Source organism: Stegastes partitus, unplaced genomic scaffold, assembly GCF_000690725.1.
Source record: "Stegastes partitus isolate 25-593 unplaced genomic scaffold, Stegastes_partitus-1.0.2 Scaffold1697, whole genome shotgun sequence".
In the NCBI taxonomy this organism is placed as follows: Eukaryota; Metazoa; Chordata; class Actinopteri; family Pomacentridae; genus Stegastes; species Stegastes partitus.
Genome location: NW_007579428.1, coordinates 37853 through 60832, shown reverse-complemented (window position 1 = coordinate 60832; position 22980 = coordinate 37853). Strand labels below are relative to the sequence as shown.

General features: G+C 43.1%; 3 protein-coding genes across 3 annotated transcripts in view; all 3 read left to right on the top strand.

Moving 5' to 3' along the window:
• Positions 1-12508, top strand: part of cped1 (cadherin-like and PC-esterase domain containing 1) — a 32142-nt gene extending 19634 nt beyond the window's left edge. The window contains exons 15-21 of the mRNA XM_008301678.1: positions 6444-6543; positions 6634-6770; positions 6859-7079; positions 7163-7264; positions 8223-8310; positions 8443-8589; positions 8912-12508. Coding sequence (XP_008299900.1) covers positions 6444-6543; positions 6634-6770; positions 6859-7079; positions 7163-7264; positions 8223-8310; positions 8443-8589; positions 8912-9124 — 1008 coding nt within the window. The 3' untranslated portion in view covers positions 9125-12508. The remainder of the gene's footprint in view (positions 1-6443; positions 6544-6633; positions 6771-6858; positions 7080-7162; positions 7265-8222; positions 8311-8442; positions 8590-8911) is intronic.
• A 572-nt stretch (positions 12509-13080) lies between these two features.
• On the top strand, positions 13081-19215 carry wnt16 (wingless-type MMTV integration site family, member 16). Its single transcript, XM_008301672.1, has 4 exons — positions 13081-13172; positions 14142-14368; positions 17508-17797; positions 17873-19215. Exons 1-4 carry the CDS (start codon positions 13081-13083, stop codon positions 18329-18331), a joined length of 1068 nt encoding a protein of 355 aa, XP_008299894.1. The 3' UTR covers positions 18332-19215.
• Positions 19216-22932: 3717 nt separating this feature from the next.
• The window catches only part of stab2 (stabilin 2), a gene marked incomplete at its 3' end in the record, with an annotated part of 37868 nt that continues 37820 nt past the window's right edge, over positions 22933-22980 (top strand). The window contains exon 1 of the mRNA XM_008301677.1: positions 22933-22976. The remainder of the gene's footprint in view (positions 22977-22980) is intronic.

Here is a 22980-nt window from a genome sequence, read left to right as displayed (position 1 = left end):
TGTGGGTTCTAGGTGTGCAGAGCTACAAGCTGCTTCATGTTGGTTCATGTTGAATTTTAACAACATGTGGAACCTATTTTGCTGAATGCTCTGATCCAGAACCTGGAGATGAACCCTGAGCAGACAACGTGGTGATAATTCGACACACATCAGAATAAATCTCATGTTTATGGAACCAGTGGAACCAGTGGAACCAGTGGAACCCGAGATCGATGCTGAGCTGAAGCAACAAAACCAACGTTCCTCAGCGGATCCTCGTTTCATTTAGAACACACGAAACTCTCAGAAGCCAGTTTAGTGTTTTAAGGTTTTGTTTCAGGGTGAAACTACAAAAAGTCCTCAGTCAGAAAACGTGAACTTCTATAAACCCCCCCGACCAGAACCACCTCAGTGACGATGTGGTTCTGATAGTGAAGCATGGAGGTGGTACCATAAACGTGCTGCAGCTTCCAGGACGCTGACAGAGAACTTTGTCTTTTCTGCTGATTTACAGACACAGACAACAAGTCAATAAAGTAATCAGATTACAACATATCAGTCATTTAAATGTGTTTTTAAGTAGTTTAGACCAGAACCAGCAGAACCCACCAGAAGTTCCGCTGGTTGCTATGATGCTGGTGAAGAGCTGGACTCTGTTGGTCTGTGAGCTGCTGGTCGGTCAGCTTCTGAACCAGGTGGTGTTTAGTTCAGGAGCTGCAGCTGTTTGGATTATTTCTGGTGTTTTTGGAGTTGAAGCTGCAGCAGAGTTGTTGAAGATCTTCTGAACCAGCAGGTGGCAGCAGAATCACAGCGACGTGGAGCTGAAGCTGCAGGAAAAGTTCTGATGTTGAAGAACGTGACCCAGAGCGTTAACCGGGTTCTAAGTAGTTTTACAGAAAAACAAACTCCTTATAAAGACTACGTTCAACACTCAGGCTCCAGAGTAGAACCTCAAAGAACCAAAGTGGGTCCAGCTGTGGTTTCCATCAGTCTACCTGCATGAACATGGTTCTACAAACAGAACAGAACCTTCTCAGTTCTGGACCTCTGGACTGTGTCTATCTATGTCTGCATCATGGCTCCACATGGAGAAGACCTGAACAGAGGAGGAGAAACATCTGACTGAGAGACTGGACAAAGATGGAAAAGGATCCAGAAGACCAGTGAGCAGCTAGAACCCAGTGCAGCCCAGTGTGAGCAGGAACCAGGAGGTCCAGAAGGAGCCACAGCAGCACTGATCAGGGTTGCAGTGGTCGTCCTCCTACAATGACTCCACGGACAGTCAACTACTGTCACTATGGAGCTGTGGACACCAGACAAAGGCAGCTGCTTCAGACTTGGCACAGGGCTGATCAATGGAGACCAGAGTTAGTGTGAAGCTCACACAGTGTGAAGGACACTTCAGAACATCAGCCTCTATGGACGGAGGAGCAGAACTAAACCTGGCTGCTGCTCACAGCTAAACTTCCACATCACAGTTCACCAGAGAACATGAACAGAAGCCTGATGGATGCTGGAGAACATCCTCTGGTCAGATGGAGATCAATGTGTTGGGCTCACATGGAGTCCAGATGTTTGGTGTGAACCTGACCAGGACCACCACAGTGGATCATGGTCCTGCCAGTGAAGCACGGAGGTGGCAGCATCATGATGTGGGGCTGCATGAGGGCAGAAGGTGTTGATGATGTTTCTAGAAGCTCCATGAATGTCTGAGGATGAACCAGGATACTGGCTGACCAGATGAAGAAGAGGAACATTCCAGCAGGAGAACATCCAGAGAACAACATCATCAGGAGCTTCTACAGCAGAACCAAGTGGAACCAGGAAGTTCCTCAGAAATGATGTCAACTTGACCTTAATTAGAATCTCAGTAATGAAACTGACGAGAGAAGATCTAAATATGACCTGGACCGGAGTCTGTTCTGTGTCTGGTTCTGGACCTCTGCCCGGTCTGGACCTGGTCCACTGATGCGTCCTCAGAGGTTCCAGAACCGGCAGCAGCTTCACCGTCTTTAATCTGACATTTAACTCTGTTTGACGTTCTGATGGACTTAATTGTCTAAACTGACATTCAGAGAAAGTTCTGATCCGATGTTATCCGAGGTAAAGTTCTGATCCGACCCTGGTGTTATGTGAGGTAAAGTTCTGGTCTCTGCTGCAGGAAGTTCTGTTTAATGTGAACTTTTATTGTTGTTTGTTTTGAGCCGGGCCTGGTAGGATGAATCCATGGTTCTGATGGTTCTGATGGTTTCTGTGGTTTCGTTCCGTTTACCGACTCTGTGAACCAACAGAAGCTGTCCGGCTGCTGCGGAGCGTCTTGGGGTTATTATGGGATGTGAAGCGTTAACACGAAGCAGCTTTTCATTCCTGAGTTAAACAGAACAAAATGTTTTGGCAGCGGCGCTGCTCGGTCCGACTCGATCTGCAGCGAGACGATGAGACTTTAATCCTGTTCAAACCTGAGAGAGACGAAAAGCTTCAGATGAAACTGAACCTAAACGTTGAATCCACGTTTATCCAACGTTTTTCTAATGTTTCTGCTCGAACACGTCTCAGTGTGTTTTTTAAATGTTGTAAAAACATTTAGTTAATTTATTAATATTTTATTTTACGTTTCATGAATATTTTTCAGACACTTTGAGATTTAATTATTCATTTGTTTTGCTAATTTTGTTGTTTTGTTCATTTTGTGTGATTTCATATTTTTCTATATATTTTTATTTATTCTATTTATTGTCACATTTTTATTAATATCATTTTAGTTTTTATTCTTTCTTTTGAAATATTTCAGACATTTTCTTCATTTTCTTCATTTTTTTAGGACAATATTTTGTCAATATATTGTTCTTTCTTTTTTCTTACTTTTATTTATTTTATATTTTCCAGACGTCATATTTTTTGTCTTTTTCACGTTACTGTTTGTTCTGTTGTTGCTGATTTAAATATTTAGTTGTTCTTCACATTTTATGGATATTTGTAGACATTGAATTTATTTTTCAAGAATTTTATTTTTAAAAATAATTTTTGTTTATATTTTTGGAACATTTTTTGTATCATCTGGACAGTTTTTTGTTTTTAACATTCTTCCTGTGACTCGTCCCTTCAGTGGATCTGAAACTCACCTTTATGTTCATTTAGCATCAACAGCTTCACTCATTGGACAGAAAGAGGATTTTTCTTTCTGTCTGTCTCCAGTTATTCTAATATTTCTGCTGTTTTCGTGGTTTTTCGTTGCTGTTTTTAGGATTTTATTTTGTTTTGCAGATTGATTTCTCTCCATGTTTTACTGGTTCTGTCTGTTTTCCATCCTGCTCGGTTCTGGTTGTTTTAAGCTCCACTCAGCTCGTGTTCTCGGTGGGTTCTGGTTCTGCAGGACGTGGTTGTTTCTGGAAGGGATCTGCTGGATTAATCGGATCAGTTCGGCTCTTTGATCACCGCCGGGGATTATCCGGGTCGCTGTTCTGCTCTGATGGACTCGAGCCGACAAACGGCTCCGGAGCTTCATTACGTGGATCTGCTGCTTTAAACAAACTGAGCAGCGTCAGCAGGAACATCTCGCTCTGCTGCAGCTCAGACATCCACATCTGCTCCATTTATCACTTCATTCATTTTCTAGATGTTCAGGAAGTTGAGCAACATCAAGATTTTCCACATACGGAGGAAAAAAACAGTTTTATTGTTGGATAAAAATTAAGTTCTTCTTTTGTTTCTATGTCATTTAAATAATTTTATAAACATACCTCAAATTTAATTTAGTTTTAAATCAACTGAGTCTAAATTAAACACAAGAGTTTTATTCAATGTTTGTGACTTTTACGATATCTGTAGTGCTTTTATTTTGAAAAGTCCTTTATGAAGGGTTGAATAATATTAGACTGAAATAAGCAGAGAAATTCGTCTGCACAACAGGAAGCTAATTAATAATTAATAATACTGACATTAAAAAACAAAGATCAGTCAGAACAACGAGTCAAACTGAACTCTACAAAATAAAGTTTTATTACAACAACCTCTCATGAAGTTATGTTCAACCGAGTCACAGTCGTTAGTTTCTCTCTGCAGATATTTCAAATAAATACTGAAGCTGTCAGAGTTTAAACTGTTTAATTAACTCAGTTAATGAGATTTGTTTTGCATTAAATGACTCTGAGTTCAGCCAAAGTTTAATTTCCTCCATCTTCAGTTTTCTCTTTATTATCATGAAAGATTTTAGTTTGAAATTCAAAATATAACATGATATGAACACGTTTAAAGACTTTAAACCTCCACACGTGTTTGTGTTTAATTCGTTAATATAAACTCACATTGTGTTTAGAGGACGTGGTCCAATCTGCCGGTTCTGGTTTGGTTCCACTCTGCACGCGCTCCAGGTTCTTATATCTGGTCCTTACTTTTCTTCTCATCAGGATGAACTCATCTGAAGTTAATCTGCTTTTTCCTGCTGCTTGAATCTAAAGGTTCAAATATTAAAGATGCAGTTTTTTCTTCTGCGTAGATTTTTTATTTTATTTTATTTGACTTTTGCTGCTTTCAGATCAGATTCGTTCTCAGTTGATCCATCAGACGGTGAAACCAGAGAGTCTTCATCGGGACGGTTTCTGTTTGCTGCAGTTTGTTTCTCATGTTTGGAGAGAAAAGGCTCTTTGGCTTCATTTTAATGGACTTTTTGCTGGTTCTGATCCCCACAAACAAGATCTAAAGTGTCTAAAAGAAAATACATTCAGATTTAGTTTCTATTTGCTTCCAAGGTTTAAATACTGAACCTTCAGCTTTTCCCTTTATTTATCTGTTTCCTGTTTCTGAGTCTAAACGTTGAAGCGCTGCAGGTCTTTCCTTTTGTCCTGACCCGTCCTGTCCGGTCCATGTGCGGCTCGGCAGCAGTGTGTTCGACGTGGCAGTGGCCCGGCCTCAAACAGAGCCGCCTGTTGAGGGATGAAAGGCGGCGGCGTTTTTTTGGTGTCGCCGTGTCCTCGCGGCCGATCTCAGAGCAGCGCCGCGGCGTTTACACTGAGCTCAGGTACGAACAAGAAAATCCCTGTTAAGTTTTCTTGTCGCACTTTGTTGCGAGCTGCGACGCCGGCGTGCAGAATGTGACGCCGCCGCGTCGAAACCCGCTGCAGCAGCACCAGAGGACGGAGCAGCAGCAGCAGCAGCAGCAGCAGCAGAAGAAGAAGAAGGAGGAGGGCGAGTGTTTGTGGCGGCGGCGGCTCTGAAGTGGAGGCCAGACGTGGAGGCTCCCACCGGGCCGCTCGAGTTTATCCGACCTCTGACCTCCGGGAGACGGAAGGACGACGGCTGGACCGGACGCACAAAGAAGGAGGAGAAGAAGAAAGACGGGATGAAAGGAGAAGACCAGGCTTTGATTCCGAGGAGGGAACAGAAGAAGAAGACAATGACACAATGCTGGACAGTGGAAGCTGCTCACTGGTCCAGATTGTCACTGGGCTAAAACCAGTTTAACACCAGCCTTAAACCAACCAAAAAAAAAACAGTGTAAAACATTCTAAAACTAGTCTAAACCTAATCCAAAACTAGTCCAAAGCCAGCCCTAAACCAGTCCAAGACCAGTCTACCACAAATTCAAAACAAGTCCAAAATCAGCCTTAAACTGACCTAAAACCAGTGTCAAACCATTCTAAAACTAGTCTACAACCAGCCCAAAACCAGCGTAAAACCCACATGAACCAGTGTAGAACTAGTCCAAATCCAGCCTTAAACCAGTCCAAGACCAGTCTAAAACTGGCCAAAGACCAGTCCTAAACCAGCCTCAAACCAGTGTAAAACCATTTCAAAACGAGTCTAGAACTAGTCCAAACCTAGTCCAAAGCCAGCCTTAAACCTGTCTTGAAACCAGCTTTAAACTAGTCTAAAACCAGTCCATAACCAGGTAAACCAGTCCATAACCAGGTAAACTAGTCTACATCCAGGTAAACCAGTCCATAACCAGGTAAACTAGTCTACATCAGGTCCAACAACTGTCCTGAAACCAAGAAGAGATGACCAGAGAAGAAGCAGCTTTGATTTAAGAGATAGCAGAAGAAGAAGACAGTGAAGGCTTCTGATTGGTCCAAAGGGACCTGACAGAAACAAGGAGAGGAGTCCGACCAATTAGAAGCTAGTTAGTTTAACTGAGCTAGTTGTATTTAACTGGTGCTGTATGTTAATGGAGGGTAACGTGTGATCTCAGAGATGTTTGTTGTTTTATAATCAGAAGCTTCAACGTGTTTTTATTGTTCATCAGAAGTTTGTTTCCAGGTTTCCACCGAAGGAATCTGAAGTCAGACTAAAGTCTCCTCTGAAGCTCTTGTTCTGTTTGATTTAGTCCATTGATGTAGAAACCTGCTTTTGTCTCCATGGAAACATGTAGCGTTCAGGATCAGTTAAACCTGATCACATAAACCGGGATCCTGCACAGCTTAAACCCAAACACAGAGTTGTGATGTTCTCCTCCGTTTCTGTTCCAGGACTGTGGTCTGCAGGTCCAACCGGGTCGGTTCTGTGGTCTTCAGCCTCACATCAGCTCTCAGAGTCCAGATCAGACCTGCAGCTCCGGAGACGTCCCAGGTGAGACCTCCTAGGGGGACTGTCGCTTTAAGACCAGCTCTCTGATCACCTGTCTGCCTGTCTTACCTGTTTGTCTCTTACCTGTCTCAGGTCGGTGGGTGGTACCGTGTCTCAGCTGTTCTGACAACAGGACGTGTGATTGGAGGGAGGTTGCCTGGCAACCTGACGACTGTTACCACCCGCTGGTGGACCGCCCCCTGCTGCAGGACTGCATGACGGACAGGAAGGTGAGGTCAGCTGACGGTGGGTTGTGACCTTCTCTCTGATTGGTTGTCATGATGTCAGTGGTTCACCTGTTGGTCCATCCGTCTGCAGGTGATGTTCATCGGAGACTCGACCAATCGGGGGATGATGTACTTCCTGATGGAGCGGGTGAACTCCAGCCTGGAGGACTGGGGCAAAGCTCACGACACGCTGGTGTACCGGAACCTGAACGGGGGGCGGAGCCTGGTCAGCTACTCGTACTATCCTCAGTTCTGGTTGGAGAAGAAGCAGAGACCCACCTTCAGACGAGCTCTGATGCAGCTGCTCAACAGGTGAGTCGTGTTACCTGTCAGACTCCATCTTTAAGGCGGGGCTTCGTCAGTGCTGAGGACTTTCTTCTATGACCTCTGTGAAGGTCGCAGCCTCTGGAGAACTCTAACCGGACGGTTCTGGTGGTGGGAGGAGTCCAGTGGCTCAACACGGATCACCTGAGGACGGTCCAGGAGGTTCTGGACAGGTGAGTTCTCATATAAACACAGGTGTCATCAGCATACAGGTTCACATCCCCCACAGGCTGGTTCTTCATAAAGCTCTCTGGTTCCTAAGCGCACCGTCACATATAGAAGAACCCGGTTTTTTAAGGGACGGTTCTTCACATACGTTATGTGGTTCTTTAAAGTACTGAAGGTTCTTCGTTTTTATCGGAGTTCTTTGGTTTGGTGGCAGCATGAAAGTAGAGCTGCAGCTAACGAATACTTTCATTATCAATGGATCATCAGTTCTATTCAACATCAGAAAACAGTCAGAAATGTCCACCACAGGTTCCACAGTCTCACGCTGGCTTCTCGGAACATGTGGTTCTGTCTGACCGGAAGTCCAGAACCCAACAATACGGTGTTCTAATAGAAGAAACCTAGAATTGCTGCAAAGAATTACACTGAACCTTTTGCTTCAAAAATGACCTAAATGATTGTAAGTGCTGTTATCAGAACAGAGTCAGGTGGTGCCACAAAGAACTGTCTTAAAAATAGTTCTGTGCGGAACCGATATTTGTCTCAGTTCTTTGGATGGAACCATTTTTTAAGGTTCTTTGAGGCACATTTGGGGGTTCCTTAAACAACCAAGAAAGCTGTTCTTTAAGGAACTTATTTTAGTTTTTTTGGACTGACATCTACAGTGCCTGGTTTGAAATAGCTTTGAAGGTCCTTTAAGAACATTTTGCAAAAAGTTCTTTGTGGAACAATGGATGGTTCTTCTGTGGCATCACTGTGAAGAACCATTTTGGTTCCAGTCAGCACCTTTATATTTCTGCAGAGGACCGAACTCAGATAGATCCCTGCGGTTCTCCTGCTCTGGGTATCGTGTTCCTGGCCATGATTAGTTTGACTAAAAGTCTCCGGTAACAGTGGAACGTTCCGTCTCTGACTTCTGGTGTCACTGAGAACCTTGTGGTCTCTGCTGTTCCTCCTCCTCAGAGAGTCTCTCAGTAACATCCTGGTGGTGGTCAAGTCTTTGGGGATGGGGTTCCACCTTCCAGTCAACGGGATCCGATCTCTCAGCCTGGTAGGTTCCTGGTTCCTGGTTCCTGGTTCCTGCTGCATGCGGTGCAACATTTGAGCTGCTCTTCTTTTCTTTGCCGTCTTCTCTGTGGGACCTAAAAACACCCTTCTTGCTTTTTATCAACTGATTGTTCAGGCAGAGATACAGAACCTGTACCGAGAGAACGGCAACATCATCGCCGCCGCAAAGCATCATGGGTACGAGGTGATCGACACGTTCAGCATCACGATGGGTCGATACAAAGAGTTCCTGCAGGGACGATGTGCCTGCCACTTCCACGAGGTAACGGCTTCAGTCAGCACAGAACCACACGATGGGTTCCTCAGATCGTCCTCCAGGAAACATCGGACGGCGTCCAGAAGGATGTTTGTCCACGTGAAGGATTTTAGTGTTCAACAGAAAGTTTTAACGTTCTAGTGAACATGTCCAGTGTGTCGATGACAGTTAATAGTGTACAGCAGAAAGTCTTTAGTGTTCTAGTGAAAGTTTCTAGTGTCCCAGTAAAGTTTTGTCCTGTTTGTGTCCAGCAGAAGGTTTTAGTGTCAGAAGGTCTTAGAACCTGGTGGATTCTTGATCTCCGACTTGCTGTTCTCCGTTTTCTCAGGTGGAGAAGTTTTGGTCCACAAAACCTCCCAACGACGCGACGTCAACAACCAACCGGACCAGAACCGCACCTGGACTCGGCGGCCAATCAGCCGTGCCGGACACGGCCCAGGAGGCGGAGCCTAAGCCCGCGACCTATCACGTGAGAGGACCAGTGAACCAGGTGTACTCGGAGATCCTGCTGAGCCGTCTGTGTCCTAAAACCAGAGACTGAACACCTGAGAGGGTGAACAGGTGAGTCCTGCAGGTAGACTCGGCTGCCCCCTCCAGGACGTGGACTTCATGTTGGACCAGGACTTGTTCTCTGATTCGACCTAAAAGCAGCAGCAGGAGGAGGAACGAATGTAAAGCCATCAGAACGGAGCGAACCAGAGTTCACTAAAGTCCACTTAACCAGCTGGTTGTCTGGTCAGCACCTGTTAGCTCATCATGCAAACCAGTTCTCTTCAGACGTTCTGCTGGCTACTAACTAGTTCCACTGCACAACAGCTACTTCATACTGTGTTCTAACCAGAGTTTTATAAGAACTAACTAGTTTTTCAAGTACACTCGATAGTTTTAGTAGAAACAAGCTGCTTTTTTACAGCTAGTGTCTGATTGATACTAAACTTTTTTGTACACAGTAGCCAGGTTTCATCCTGACTAGCTCCTGACACATGGTAACTAGTTCCTGACATGTGGTAGCTAGTTTCTGATAAATGGTAACTAGTTCCTGACATGTGGTAACTAGTTCCTGACATATGGTAACTAGTTTCTGATAAACTGTAACTAGTTCCTGACATGTGGTAACTAGTTTCTGATAAATTGTAACTAGTTCCTGACATGTGGTAACTAGTTCCTGCTAAATGCTGCTTTTATAGATTTATAAGCTAGTCTCTTATTAGTTGTACCTAGTATCTGACAAATACTAACTAGCTGATACATGTTTCTTGTCTATATGTCTTAACTAGTTTCCAGTTTGTACTAACTAGTATCTGATGTGTGGTAACTAGTTTCTGATTAAGATTTATGTTTTTTTGATTATGTTTTTGGCGAGTGCTAAATAGTTTCTGATTCATATGAGTCATGCTAACTTTATTTTTTTCTGTGCATTAACCAGTTCTGAGAGCATCCTAACTAGTTTCTAACGTGTAGCAACTAGTTCCTGACACATGCTGCTGTTTTATGTGACTAACTAGCTTCTTCTTTGTACTAACCAGTTTCTGATTCATCCAAAGTAATTTCTGATGTGTAGCAACTAGTTTCTGACACATGCTGCTTTATATTTTGCATTAACTAGTTTCTGATGTGTACTAGCTGTTCTCTGACTCATAATAGCTCATTTGTAATTTGCGCTAGCTAGTTTTGAATTCGTAGTGACTAATCTGTGATTCATATTAACTAGTTTTTGACACATAGTTACTAGTTACTAGCACATGCTGCTCTTTCTGTGTAGTAAGTAGTTATGTGTACTGACTAATGTCTGATGCATAATCAGTAGTTGTAGATGAGTGTTAACTAGTTACAGATGTGTGATAACTAGTTTCTGACACAGCAACTAAGTTCTGATAAATGCTGCTTGTTAAATGTATCACTCAACTAACTAGTTTTGACTTGCAGTAGCTATTTTCTGACCAGTATAAACTAGTTTTTGATGCATACTGTTTTTCTATTGTAGGAACTTGTTTCAGATCCTAACTAGTTATTTTTGACTGTGTAGTAACTAGTTTTTTGATACATACTGCTTTTCAAAGGGCACTAACTAGCTTCTAAATTGTACTAACTAGTTTTAATACATACTAGCTCAGTTGTCAGGTACATACAGGTTAACACTAACTTGGTACTGACTAGTAGTAACTAACTTCTGATGCACACTAACTAGTTCCAGGTGTATGGTAACTAGTCTTGACTGTGTAGTAAGTAGTTTTTTGATGCATACTGCTTTTCAATGGGCACTAACTAGCTTCTGACTTGTACTAACTAGTTTTGGATGCATAGTAACTAGTTTCCTATAAATGCTGCTTTTCCAGTTCCAGACTGGTAGTAACTAGTTTTACTAACGAGTACTGACCCGTCAGTAATCCGTCTGATATTGATGAATTGACCAGTATAAACTAGTTTTGGATGCACACTGCTTTTCTATTGTAGGAACTAGTTTCAGATGGTAACTAGTTTTGGGGGAAGTTATTTTTGAAGCATAGTAACTAGTTGTTTTTATACATACAGATTCCTATGTACACTAACTAGCTTCTGACTTGTAGTAACTAACTTGTGATGCACACTAACTAGTTCCAGGTGTATGGTAACTAGTTTAGGACTTGTATTAACCAGTTTTTGATGCATAGTAACTAGTTTCCTATAAATGCTGCTTTTCCAGTTCCAGACTGGTAGTAACTAGTTTTACTAACTAGAACTAACTAGTCGGTAGTCCGTCTGATATTGACGTATTGATCAGCTCTGTGCATCTCGCTGCCTCCTTACATGTGTTGTATTTCTGATATTGATCGATGATCGATCGGTTCCTCTGCCTGCCTCTGACCAGCCTCTCTGCCTCCTGCCTGTACATATTGATCTATCGGTGGCTGATTGATGATTGATCGGCCGTCCCGTCCCTGTACATATATTTATACGTCCTGTATATCGGCTCCGCACCAAAGATTCTTCTGGCTGTGGTCAGAAGCAAACGTCTTAAATGATGCTCTGCTCACATCGTCTATATTTTTCTACAGATGTTTATCGAGCTGTCGTCTCTGAACATGTTTACGCATTTATTTATACGAACACGATGGTTTTACTCTTTATACATAAAACACACAAACAACGAATCCAACTGTGAAGATGTTTTAACGTTTCAGCTGTTCTTCTGCTTCGATTCTTTTAAACACAGATTAAATCACGACTTTATAATAAAACACAAGATTTATACGAATCAAACGGATCTGAGTTGTTTATAATCCAGTTTAACTCAACGTGAATCCAGTTTAACTCAACGTGAATCCAGTTTAACTCAACATGAATCCAGTTTAACTCAACGTGAATCCAGTTTAACTCGACATGAATCCAGTTTAACTCAACCTGAATCCAGTTTAACTCAACGTGAATCCAGTTTAACTCAACATGAATCCAGTTTAACTCAACGTGAATCCAGTTTAACTCAACATGAATCCAGTTTAACTCAACCTGAATCCAGGTTTTCTTCTGGAAGCAGCGGCTGAACAAAACAACAGTAAGTTGATCTAAATTCATTAGAATTTCATCCGATCTCATCTTTTCTTTCTTTTTGCGTGTTTCGCTGCTAAACGTGTTTTATTGCTTCATGTAGGAGGATTTTTATCACGTCCTTCAATAACAAGCGATTTAACGTTTAATATTATCAGTAAACGGATCAAATGTCACTTTTTATTCTAAGTTTTAAGCATCCAGCCGATCAGAAGCAGTTTGTTGTCATGCTTGTTTTATGTCACTGTGACCAACATTTAAAACACAGCAGCTCCACGTTTTTCTGTTTGTTCCTTTCAGAACTTATCTGATGTTGTTTCTTCATCAACAAAGTGTCCCGTCGGCTTCTTATTTCCAGTTTTAAAACATTGAACAGTAATAAAATGGACTTTTTATTCTCTGTTCTTCTGCTGCGACCAAAGTCTGAGTTTCTTTCTGCTTAAAAACATTTTGAATCATCGCAGATCGTTTGTAAAATCTGGATCTGAATAATCCAACAAGCTCCAGTTAAACTATGAAAGAACTTGTTGCACATTTATGATCTCCTGACTGTGTTTATCCATAAACACTTGGTCTGACTTCTCCCTGATTTAGCAAATACGTCATGACTATTATAATATGAACATAAAATCTAAACCCAGTTCATTATTGAACCTTTTCTCTCCTGGATGCACATCTGGTTCACTTTAACCTTCACACCAGAGCTCATCCACAAACCTACAATAATAATCATCATCATAATAATGACGCGTCTGATCCATCCGACCAATCAGAGTCCAGCTCTGACGTCAGCTGCTCAGCGCTCTGCTCCAATCAGCGTCCTCCGGGTCTCGGACTGGTCCAGAGTTCTGCTGCGGCTGCTGCAGAGCAGAAGCTGGACTTTACGTCTTCATCGTCCGTGCAGAGCGGCACCGGGACGCCGGGCCGCCTGGAGCTCCGATGGGCAGACTGAGAGCGGCGCGCTGAGGCGGGATGGAGGTTCGGAGCTGCGGAGTCCGACGCATGTGCACTCTGACTCTGCTGCTGGTGTCCGCGTGCCCGCTGTGCTGCCGGTCCAGCTGGATGTAAGTATGAGCCGAGCCGGGACCGGACCTCGGGACGCGTTCAGCTCCAGGGTTCTGAGTTCTGGATGTCATGGAACCGTTCGGAGCCGCTTTTACGCACTGAGGTTCGGCTCTGCAGGTAAAGCAGGTGTGATCAGAGTTCTGTGGAGCCGAGACACGAACTCTGCGGTTCGGACGCATCTGTTCCGAATCAGCACCAGAATGTGAGAGTTCAACAGAGCTCCGCTTCTCTGCAGGTGGCTGCGGGTCTGATCAGAACCAGAACGAATCAGAGCTTTACCATTACGCGTCGCTTTGTGTTCTCAGGTTCGGTGGTTCTGCTGTTCGTTAGACTCCGTTTCAAAAGCGTTTAATCTGATCTATGTGCTTCTGCTCAGAGGACAGAAGCAGAACAACGTTTCGGTCCAAATCCCGCGGACCGTCCGTCCACGAGATCTGCGCCAAAGTGGCCGCACGCGCGCTGCGTTAAAGCAATTCATTAAGGAAATCCAATTAAGACCAGCTGTCAGACTGCTCACAGCGTTTATCCACTGGGCCGGGATGAGTTCTGAAAGGTTCTGTTCGGTTGAAGCAGAATCTGCGCGCGTCTCCATAAAAACGGAATTCCGTTAAAAACGGTTTGTTTTAAGGTTTTATGACGTCAGACTGAACGTCACGTGTCACGTTTAATAAACTTTATTAATCATCCTGCAGACCGAGCAGCTGAGGCTCGGTTCGGCTCATAAGAACCACACAAACAGAGTTGTGTTCAGAACCTGCGGACTTTCTCTGCGCGTCAAATCAGGAATTCTGCAAATGTCATTAGAAACACTCTGGACCCGGTTTGTTAGTTGTTCTTATTTTAACGCCGAATTTTAGACCCGGTTCTGTTGACTCTAAACCCGCCTCGTGTTTTCTCTGGAACTCCTCCGCCGACGAGACTTTTGAGAAACGGACGGTTTCCCAGAGAACCCTGGTGTGTGTCCCCAGGTGGCTCGGCGTGACCTCCGCCGGAGCCGCGGAGCAGCTGGGCTGCGCCAACCTGCCGCTGAGCCCCCGGCAGCGGGACCTGTGCCGCCGGAAGCCCTTCCTGCTGCCCAGCGTCCAGGACGGAGCGCGGCTGGCGGTGGCCGAGTGTCAGAGCCAGTTCCGCCACGAGCGCTGGAACTGCTCCACGGCCGAGCAGCCGCCGGTGTTCGGCCACGAGCTGAGCAGCGGTGAGTATCCGAGTACTTCTGCTCAAAACAGTTTTTATTAAATGAAGTGTTTCAGCTTTAAAACCATTTTTTAAAAATGTTTGTTTATTCAGATGAACTTTTGTTTGTTTGTTTGTTTTTAAACGCACCATATTTAAAACTAAACAATAATTAATTAGTTTCACACAAGCTGGTTTTATGTGAAATGAATAAATCCTCCTGCAAACAGTCACGTGGTTCAGTGTTGATCGTTGTTGTTTGTTGTTGTTTATTATTGTTTACTATTTTTTCAGACAAACAGAAGCTCAGTTAGAAAAACAACTTTTTAAAAAATCTGGAGGTTTAATCATCAAACTGCGTTTTTACTGATAAACTGGAACATTTTCATCTCCAGGAGCTCCTGTAATCAAACTGAGGCTCTAAATATTTAATTATTTTTATTCAGACGAACCTTTAACGAACGTTAATTTAACAGCTTGTGTTGGTAATTAAATGATGATTTAAACTCTGCAGCAGTTGAATTCAAACCACACTCACGTCGATGTGACTTCCTGTTTCCTCCTCCACCTGGAAACACCTGGAAACACCTGGACGAGCTCCTCAGAACGTCTGGAACATGAAACATGACTTTAATATTAATTTATAAATAAAAACTGAAAGTAAATTAAACAACAAAACAATGAAAAGTTTGAGTTTGATAGAAAACATCAACATTTATGTTCTTCAGGTTCGTTCCTGTCGGATCTTAAACTGAATATTTAAATTAATAAGTTTGCATCGTGTTTATCTCATAGAGGCTTTACGGTAATTAACAGTATCGTGTCTTAATTGTAATATTTAAATCAGAGGAATGAATCTGCATAATTAATAAGTCGGTCTGATAAACGAGTGTTCGTAACGTTAACGTAAATGTTCTGTATAAATAACGACGTTTTTCTTTCTGATCGTTCTCGTAGTTTCATGTTTAGTTCAGGGTTTTATTTCCACCAGATTTCATCTAAACAGCTTCTGCAGTGAAGAACCTGAATCTGTGAACCAACTCTGCCCCCTGCTGGTGGAACACATGAACTACAGGATGAAGACTATTAGACATTCATATTAATTCTGTGCTGAGCTCCGACTGATCATCAAAAGTGAATTTATTTCACTGAATGAAACATCAGCTGAACCGAATCAGAGCTTCAGACTCCGTTAAACTAATTTAATTACAGACAAACGGATTCAACGCTCGTCACTTCTTTTGTTCATTTTGCTGCAACAGAAACATGTTTAGATGAAGATCCAGTTTTTTACTTTGAACACAGTCGGAGACAGTTGTTAGCATTTTGTTCACTGATCAATGATCAATAATCAGTAATCAGCATCAAAGAGCAGAGATTGAAGTTAAACCTCTAAAGAAGTTCAGCTTAGATCTGAAAAACTACAAATCAGATTCACTGAAGTTGCTGCTGTCTGCCTGCAGGGGGCAGCACCGCTAACATGGATTATCATGCAAGCATTGATGGCATGCTAACATAGATTAGCACTGCTGACATGGATTATCATGTTAGCATCGATAGCGTGCTAACATAGAATAGCACAGCTGACATAGATTATCATGCTAGCATCGATAGCATGCTAACATAGATTAGCACTGCTAAAATGGATTATCATGCTAACATCGATAGCATGCTAACATAGATTAGTACTGCTAACATGGATTAGCATGCTAAGATCATTTAGCATGCTAACATAAATTAGCATTGTTTACTTAGATTGGCATGTTAACATGAATCTACACTTTTTACACAAAATGTCCTGCTAGCATGTTTTAACAAGCTAACAGATTGAGATGCTAAAGCAGTTTTACACTGCTAACATGCTAGCATGTTAATGTTAGCAGGCGTCATGTTGAGCAAATACAAGACTTTAGCATGATGACATTAGCATGTTAACATGTGTGATAATATGAAACACTTTGGCTAGCTTGAACATGCTAGCTTAGCTACTGACACCTTTGAACTTTAGCATGCTAGCCTAGATATTGACACTTTTAAACTTTTACATGCTAGCATAGATACTGACACCTTTGAACTTTAGCATGCTAACTTTCACATGCTAGCATGCATTTTGAAACCTTTAAATTTCAACATGCTAGCTTTAACATTCTAGAAGGCATGTTAACAACTGAAAGACTTTAGCATACTGACCCTTACATGTTAGCATGCATTCTGAAGGCAAATGTTTAGCGTGCTAATGCTAACATGCACTTTGACCGCTGCCAGACTCTGTAATTAAATGTTTGCTGAAGTCGTCTGAATCTGTGCTGCGTCTCGTTAACAGAGAACTGAAATAACTGCAGCCGAGATTGTTTTCTCTGAAGGAGTCGCTCACATGTTTTCAATCAGGACGTCCCAACGACCGAATTAATTCAGATTTATTCTCTGAACTCGTTTTTGATCCTGATACACAAGTTCAACAAATCAGAACCATGAAGACGATCTTCAGAACGTGACGGTTCCTGAGAAACGCTTCAGTGTGACTGAAGTGGAAGCCTCAGTTCACACTTTAACTGCTTTCAGGAAAAGAAGCTGAAATGTTTTTTTTAAAAGATGAAAGCAGCAAATAGTTTTGACTGGAAGCAGCTGAAGCGTAAAGAGGACATTCTGATGAACTGTCAGAGGAGATGTTGTGAAGGAAAACGATGAAAGCAGTTGAAATGTAAGCCAAAGACGTCATTTTTACCAAGATTTGAAATGTCAGCCGACACTTCAACTGCTTTCAGTTTAAAAATAATATAAAATATATAAAAACAGCTGGAAATGATTTTAAAAAGAGCAAAATGAAAGCAGCACTGAAAGGATTTGAAGCGTCCGTTTACAGTGTCGGTGGTAAGTACTGATGCTGAAGCTCAAGAGATGAGAAGTGTTGGTTGAAGAGAAGCTTGAAAGCAGCTGAAGTGTTGCTTCTGATCTGATCTGAGTCTGTTTAGTTGAACTTAAAAGGATTTGAAGCGTAACGAGCACAGCTGATGAACTCATCAGGAGTAAGTGATGAAAACAGCGGTGTTCGCTGAAGGACTCGGTGAAAGCAGCTGAAGTGTCGATGAGTCGACCTGAAGCTGGTCTTCAGGTGAACTTTGTCTCTCTTCTCCTCTGACTGGATGCTCTTCGTCCTGCAGGAACCAAAGAGACGGCGTTCATCTACGCGGTGATGGCGGCGGGCCTCGTGCACGCCGTCACGCGCTCCTGCAGTCAGGGCAACATGACCGAGTGCGGCTGCGACGCGCGGCTTCGCGGCGGCGGCTCGGCGGCCGAAGGCTGGCACTGGGGCGGCTGCTCGGACCACATCCAGTACGGAACCTGGTTCAGCCGCAAGTTCATCGACGGCGCGGCGACGAATGCGTCGACGGTCCGCGGCGGCTTCACGCCGAACACCATCAACCAGCACAACAGCGAGGCCGGCCGGCAGGTGAGCGCCGTCCTGCGCCCGTCCTCCGACTCGGGACTCGCTTCCTCACTGACGGTTTTCTGTTTGGTCCTGCAGGCCATCGACAGGACCATGTCCACCGACTGTCGCTGTCACGGCGTCTCCGGGTCCTGCGCCGTGAAGACGTGCTGGAGGACGATGGCGGCGTTCGAGCGCGTCGGTTCGTACCTGAAGGAGCGCTACGAGCGCAGCGTCCAGGTGTCGGACCGCTCCAGGAGGAAGACGAGGAGGAAGGAGCAGCGCCGCCTCCCCGTCGACAAGCACCAGCTCATCTTCTTCAACAAGTCTCCCAACTACTGCCTGGAGGACCGGCGCCGCGGCATCGCCGGCACCAGGGGGCGCCGCTGCAACCGCACGTCCGCCGGGCCGGACGGCTGCAACCTGCTGTGCTGCGGCCGCGGATACAACACACACGTCGTGCGACACGTCCAGCGCTGCGAGTGCAAGTTCGTCTGGTGCTGCTACGTCCGCTGCAGGCGCTGCGAGAGCATGAACGACATGCACACCTGCAAGTAGCACCTGGAGACAACACACCTGGAGACAGCACACCTGGAGGCAACACACCTGGAGACAGCACACCTGTAATCCACACCTGGACCACATTCGACCTGGAGATCCAGGAGTAAAACTTAAATTCCGTCCCTGGAGGTGGACCGAGCTGCACCAAAGTTCTGTTTTCTTGTTCAGTCGTGTTCTGGATGAACTGATTCGTTCTTCGGTTTCTAAAATGTCAGAAATTATGAAAATTCTTTGTTTTGTCTCAAATCCAAAGATGTTCAGTTTCCTGAACAAACCAGGAAATTAAATTCAGAGAATGAACAGTTTTTGTTTATAAATGATTCAAAGCAGCTCATTAATCATCAGAACAGTTCATTCATTTAATCATTGAGAACTATTTGATTCATTAGTTAAAGTCGACAGACTTGAACCTTCAGCTTCTCCAGATGTGATTGGTGCAGATCTCAGGTTGGTGGACTATCAGTGGATCCATGTTCGGACCTCGTGGAACCGGCAGTGATTCTGCTTTGAGCTCTAAAACATCAGAAGAACTCGTTTTTGTACATTTTTATCCAGATGATCTGTTTCTGGACAAAAAGGGAAGAAACATGATGACATGAAACACTGAAGCATCCAGCAGCTGAGATCTTCTTCCAGGTTCCCACATCGAGTTCCGGGTCCTGAACGGATCACCAGGAACCATCTGAGACAGAACAGGAACTCAAACCAACAGCAGCAGATGGAACATTGAGGAACGTCTCAGTTTCTGCAGCTGGTTGAGTCCAAGCTGAAGATCCAGACTTCTGATCCTGGATCGTTTCTGCAGCCGACGGAACTCGATTTAAAAAATAATCCTGCATCTGTTTTTGTATTTGAGCAATAAACATTTATTTATGAGTAAATTATTCTATGTTGACGTTTTTTGGGGGGAAAATCATGTTTTTGTAAAGTTTTCTGTCAAACTGAGGAAAACGTTCACTAAACACAAATTTAACAAACATGTTTGAAAAATGTGAAAGTGAGCAGATTGAAGTCAGACGTTCTAAAAGTGCTGCTGAAGTGAAAACGGTGAAAAACGTGAGTCAGTTATTCATCAGACGTCTGGTTCTGTTTGGTTCTGTTTGGTTCTGTTCGGTTTGGTGTCACAGAGGAAAGAAAGCCGCAAATATTCACATTTAAAAAGCTCAAAACTTGATAAACAGCTGATGATCACTTTAAACTCACCAATAATCAGACGTGTGACGTCGTCTCGTCTGAATCACGTCGTTCAGTTTGTTTATTGTTTAGATCCAATCAGACTCTGGCTGATGTTTTCTGATGGTTCAGCTTCAGGCGGCTGCAGGTATCTGAGGATCCATCGATCTCCTCCACGCTCAGCGTTGGTGTCTGAGGGAGGAGCTCAGGGTCGAGTCAGCAAACCGGCCAATCAGGTGAGGCTCGTTCATGGACGTTGTTTACTGTTGTTGTTGTTGTTGTTGTTGTTGTTGTTGTTGTTGTTACAGTCAACGTGTGAATCAAACAGTTTTTCTGGGATTTTACTGGTTTTTATCTGTAATAGAACCAAACAGGAACAGAAATCTGTTTCTGGATCATTAATACTCAGACTTGTGGAGGATTCGTTTGTTTTTCTGTTTTCAGCAGTAAAACTGTAAAAGTTGTAAAAGTTGTGAAACTTTCAGCTGTTTGCAGAAACACGACTTATTGTCAGTTTTGGTCTCAGCAGCAGTTCAGCCTCCAGCTCGACCCGTCTAAAGGTTTTTTTTCAGCGGTAACTCGGTGCTGCTGAGTCAGTGTTGCTCAGAATCTGCAGAACTTTCCTGTTTGATGACGGAGCAGAAACGTCCAGGATTTCCTGCCATTCAGCGCCGGAGGCCCGGAGCTGGTCGATCACCAGAGTTCTGTGTTTGTGATCAACGAGCTCGACTTTTATTTTACTGTTTATTTATGTTAAAACCTTTAATTCATGACTTTTTAAAAAATCTTACATTTGCAGGATTTTATCGTATTTTTAGATTTTTTTCTCCATTATTTTGATTTATTTAAATATAAATATGACGTTTATAAAATGAGCAAAACTGAATTTTAAAAAAAGCAAAACTTGTAAAATTAATTTGTTAAATTAAAATAAAAAAATAAAAAAATACAACTAAAAAAGCAAAACATAAAATAAAACTAAAGCAACAGAAAAAAAAACAATAAAATAAAATAAAAATCAGATAAAGTTCTAAAACTTTTACCTGAAGACGTCGATTAAACAACTTTTATTTTGATATTTATTATTTTGACAGTTTTTGCAGGAAGAAGAAACTTTTTGTTTGTTTGTTTTTTAATTCAAACTTCAGCTGCAGAAGCTCCGAGTCAGCAGATTGTCTGACCGTGGTTCTCAGGAAACACACGAGGAAGAGGAGGAGGAGGAAGATAAAGAGGAGGAGGAGGAAGATAAAGAGGAGGAGGAGGANAAGAGGAGGAGGAGGAAGATAAAGAGGAGGAGGAGGAAGATAAAGAGGAGGAGGAGGATCAGGAGGATCAGAACCAAACAGGACGACGACCATCATGGAGCTCCATCAGCTGCTGCTGGTTCCTCTGATGTTCATCAACCAGGTCCAGACGTCTGCTGCTGCTCCTGGAGGAGGTGGAGGAGGTCAGGTAGGAGATCCCTTCATCTGATCCGTTCAGGATCTGAAGCTTTAAAGCGATTTTTAAAAATCAGAACTCGGACAATTTTCCTTCATTTCCGGGACTAAAACACTGAACCAGAACTCCTCGGTACCGTGGTCCTGTAACGGTTCCTGAGCAGCTCTCTGGTTCTGCAGACGACGGTTCTTCACCTCCTCTATGTGGCTCTTTATGGACCTTCGGTTTGGTTGCAGCTCCACTTCATGGAACAGGGAGACGTTCCTCACAGGTTCTCAAACCCCAAACCGGCATCTCAGAACTTGTTCTGTCTCTCCAGAACCCAAAACATTACATTTGTTTTAATGGGAAGAACCCAGAAATGCAGCAGAAGTGACTCAAACTTTTTTAATTCATGGCACCAAAAACAGAACCAGGTGGTTCCACAAAGAACAACCTGGACAACGGTCCCTTAGAGAACCTGTGACGTGTCCTTTATGATGCTTAAAGGAACCGTTTTCATGGTTCTTTGAGGATCCGTTGAGGTGCTGGAAGGAACCGTCTACAGGAAACTGTTCCCTAAAGTCCATCACAGGTTCTGTGAGACCGAGAACCCAAAACATGAAACATGTTCTAACAGAGAGATTCTGTTAATCTGACTTTTAAATGATGAGTTCTGTTCAGTTCAAAATAGAACCAAGAACCATTTAGAAAATGGTTCCTTAAAGAACCTGTTTCTGCTCAAGTTCTGTGAATCGGTGCTGCCTGACAGAACCGCCCTCGTTCATCCAGCAGGAGCAGGTTCTTCATAGAACCCGGCTGTTCACAGAACGATTTATTTTAAACTCTTCATGTTTTTGTTTGTGGTTCTGAAACGTTCTCTAAAGCTGAACAGAACAATTTAGTTTCATTTCAGGATGAAAACATCGTTTCATCAAACAAAACAAGAAAACAGCTCAAAAAGATTTTTGTCAAAATAAAAACATTTTAGTTTAAAAATGTAAAAATAATTTTTAAAAAAGATTTTAAAAAACAAAAAAAACAGAAAATCAGCAAAGATGTAAAAAAAACAACAAAACCTTAAAATAAATCAATAGTGGAATATTGTCAAACTAAAAAATGATGAAACAGTTTAAAACATCCGTAGAAGACGTTTTATTGGATGTTTTATTTATTTATTTATCAGGACTTTCTGTGATTTTATTGGATTTTATCTGTGATGTAAACAAACAAAACATTCATTTATGGTTCAGCTCGTTGATCTTTTTTGTTGACATTAAAAAGTAAAAGAACAAATAAATGTTTGTATAAAAACAGATTTTTATTATTTAACAGTTTTTTCTTCATCTCGTGTCTCCTTCAGTCACAGAAACGTTTCTTTAACATAAACTCGATGTTTCTTTGGGCGTCTGCAGCTGTTTGAACTTGAACTCGTTTCACCGACGGATCAGAACTGAAGCTGAAGTTTCTGCAGAAAAACCTTCAGAACAGAGTTTTGATTCCGACACGCTTCAGTTTTCCTCTGCAGGTCTCACAGCTGAACGCTCTGCAGGCTGTCAGTGTTCCCTCAGCGTTCCCTCAACGTTCCCTTAGGGTTCTGTGAGTGTTTCCTGGGCGGATCAGACGCTGCAGATAACAGCAGCTCATTACAGCGTGTTCCTGTTTACGCTGCTCAGAGACAAACAACAAGGTTCTGACTGATGTGACGGATTGAAAGCTTCGTGTTGGTCCGTCAGCAAACATCCAGAACCAGCTCGTTAGGTTAACGAGGAAACTCGTCTTCTAGCCTGAAGGATGTTTTTACTCATGAGGTCAAACATCAACTAACATTAATCCAGTTTCCATTAAAGTCATTTGGTTCTGATACAAACAGAACCAGAACCTCTGAGCAGCTGCAGGTTCTCACCGATGTTTGTTCCCGTCAGAACTTCTGCTCCAACTCGACTGTTCTGCGGATCCGGACCGCCTGTCACTCCTGCAGCATCACCATGCTGATAGGCTGCCGGTCCGGATTCAAGCCGACGCCCAGATCCACCACGTCGGACTGCAAGTGA

Coding starts and splice junctions, on each gene's coding strand:
- wnt16 (XM_008301672.1), top strand. CDS start 13,081: ATGGAGGTTCGGAGCTGCGGAGTCCGACGCATGTGCACTCTGACTCTG. Junction 14,369..17,507: donor CGGCCACGAGCTGAGCAGCG/GTGAGTATCCGA, acceptor TTCGTCCTGCAG/GAACCAAAGAGACGGCGTTC. Junction 17,798..17,872: donor ACAGCGAGGCCGGCCGGCAG/GTGAGCGCCGTC, acceptor TTGGTCCTGCAG/GCCATCGACAGGACCATGTC.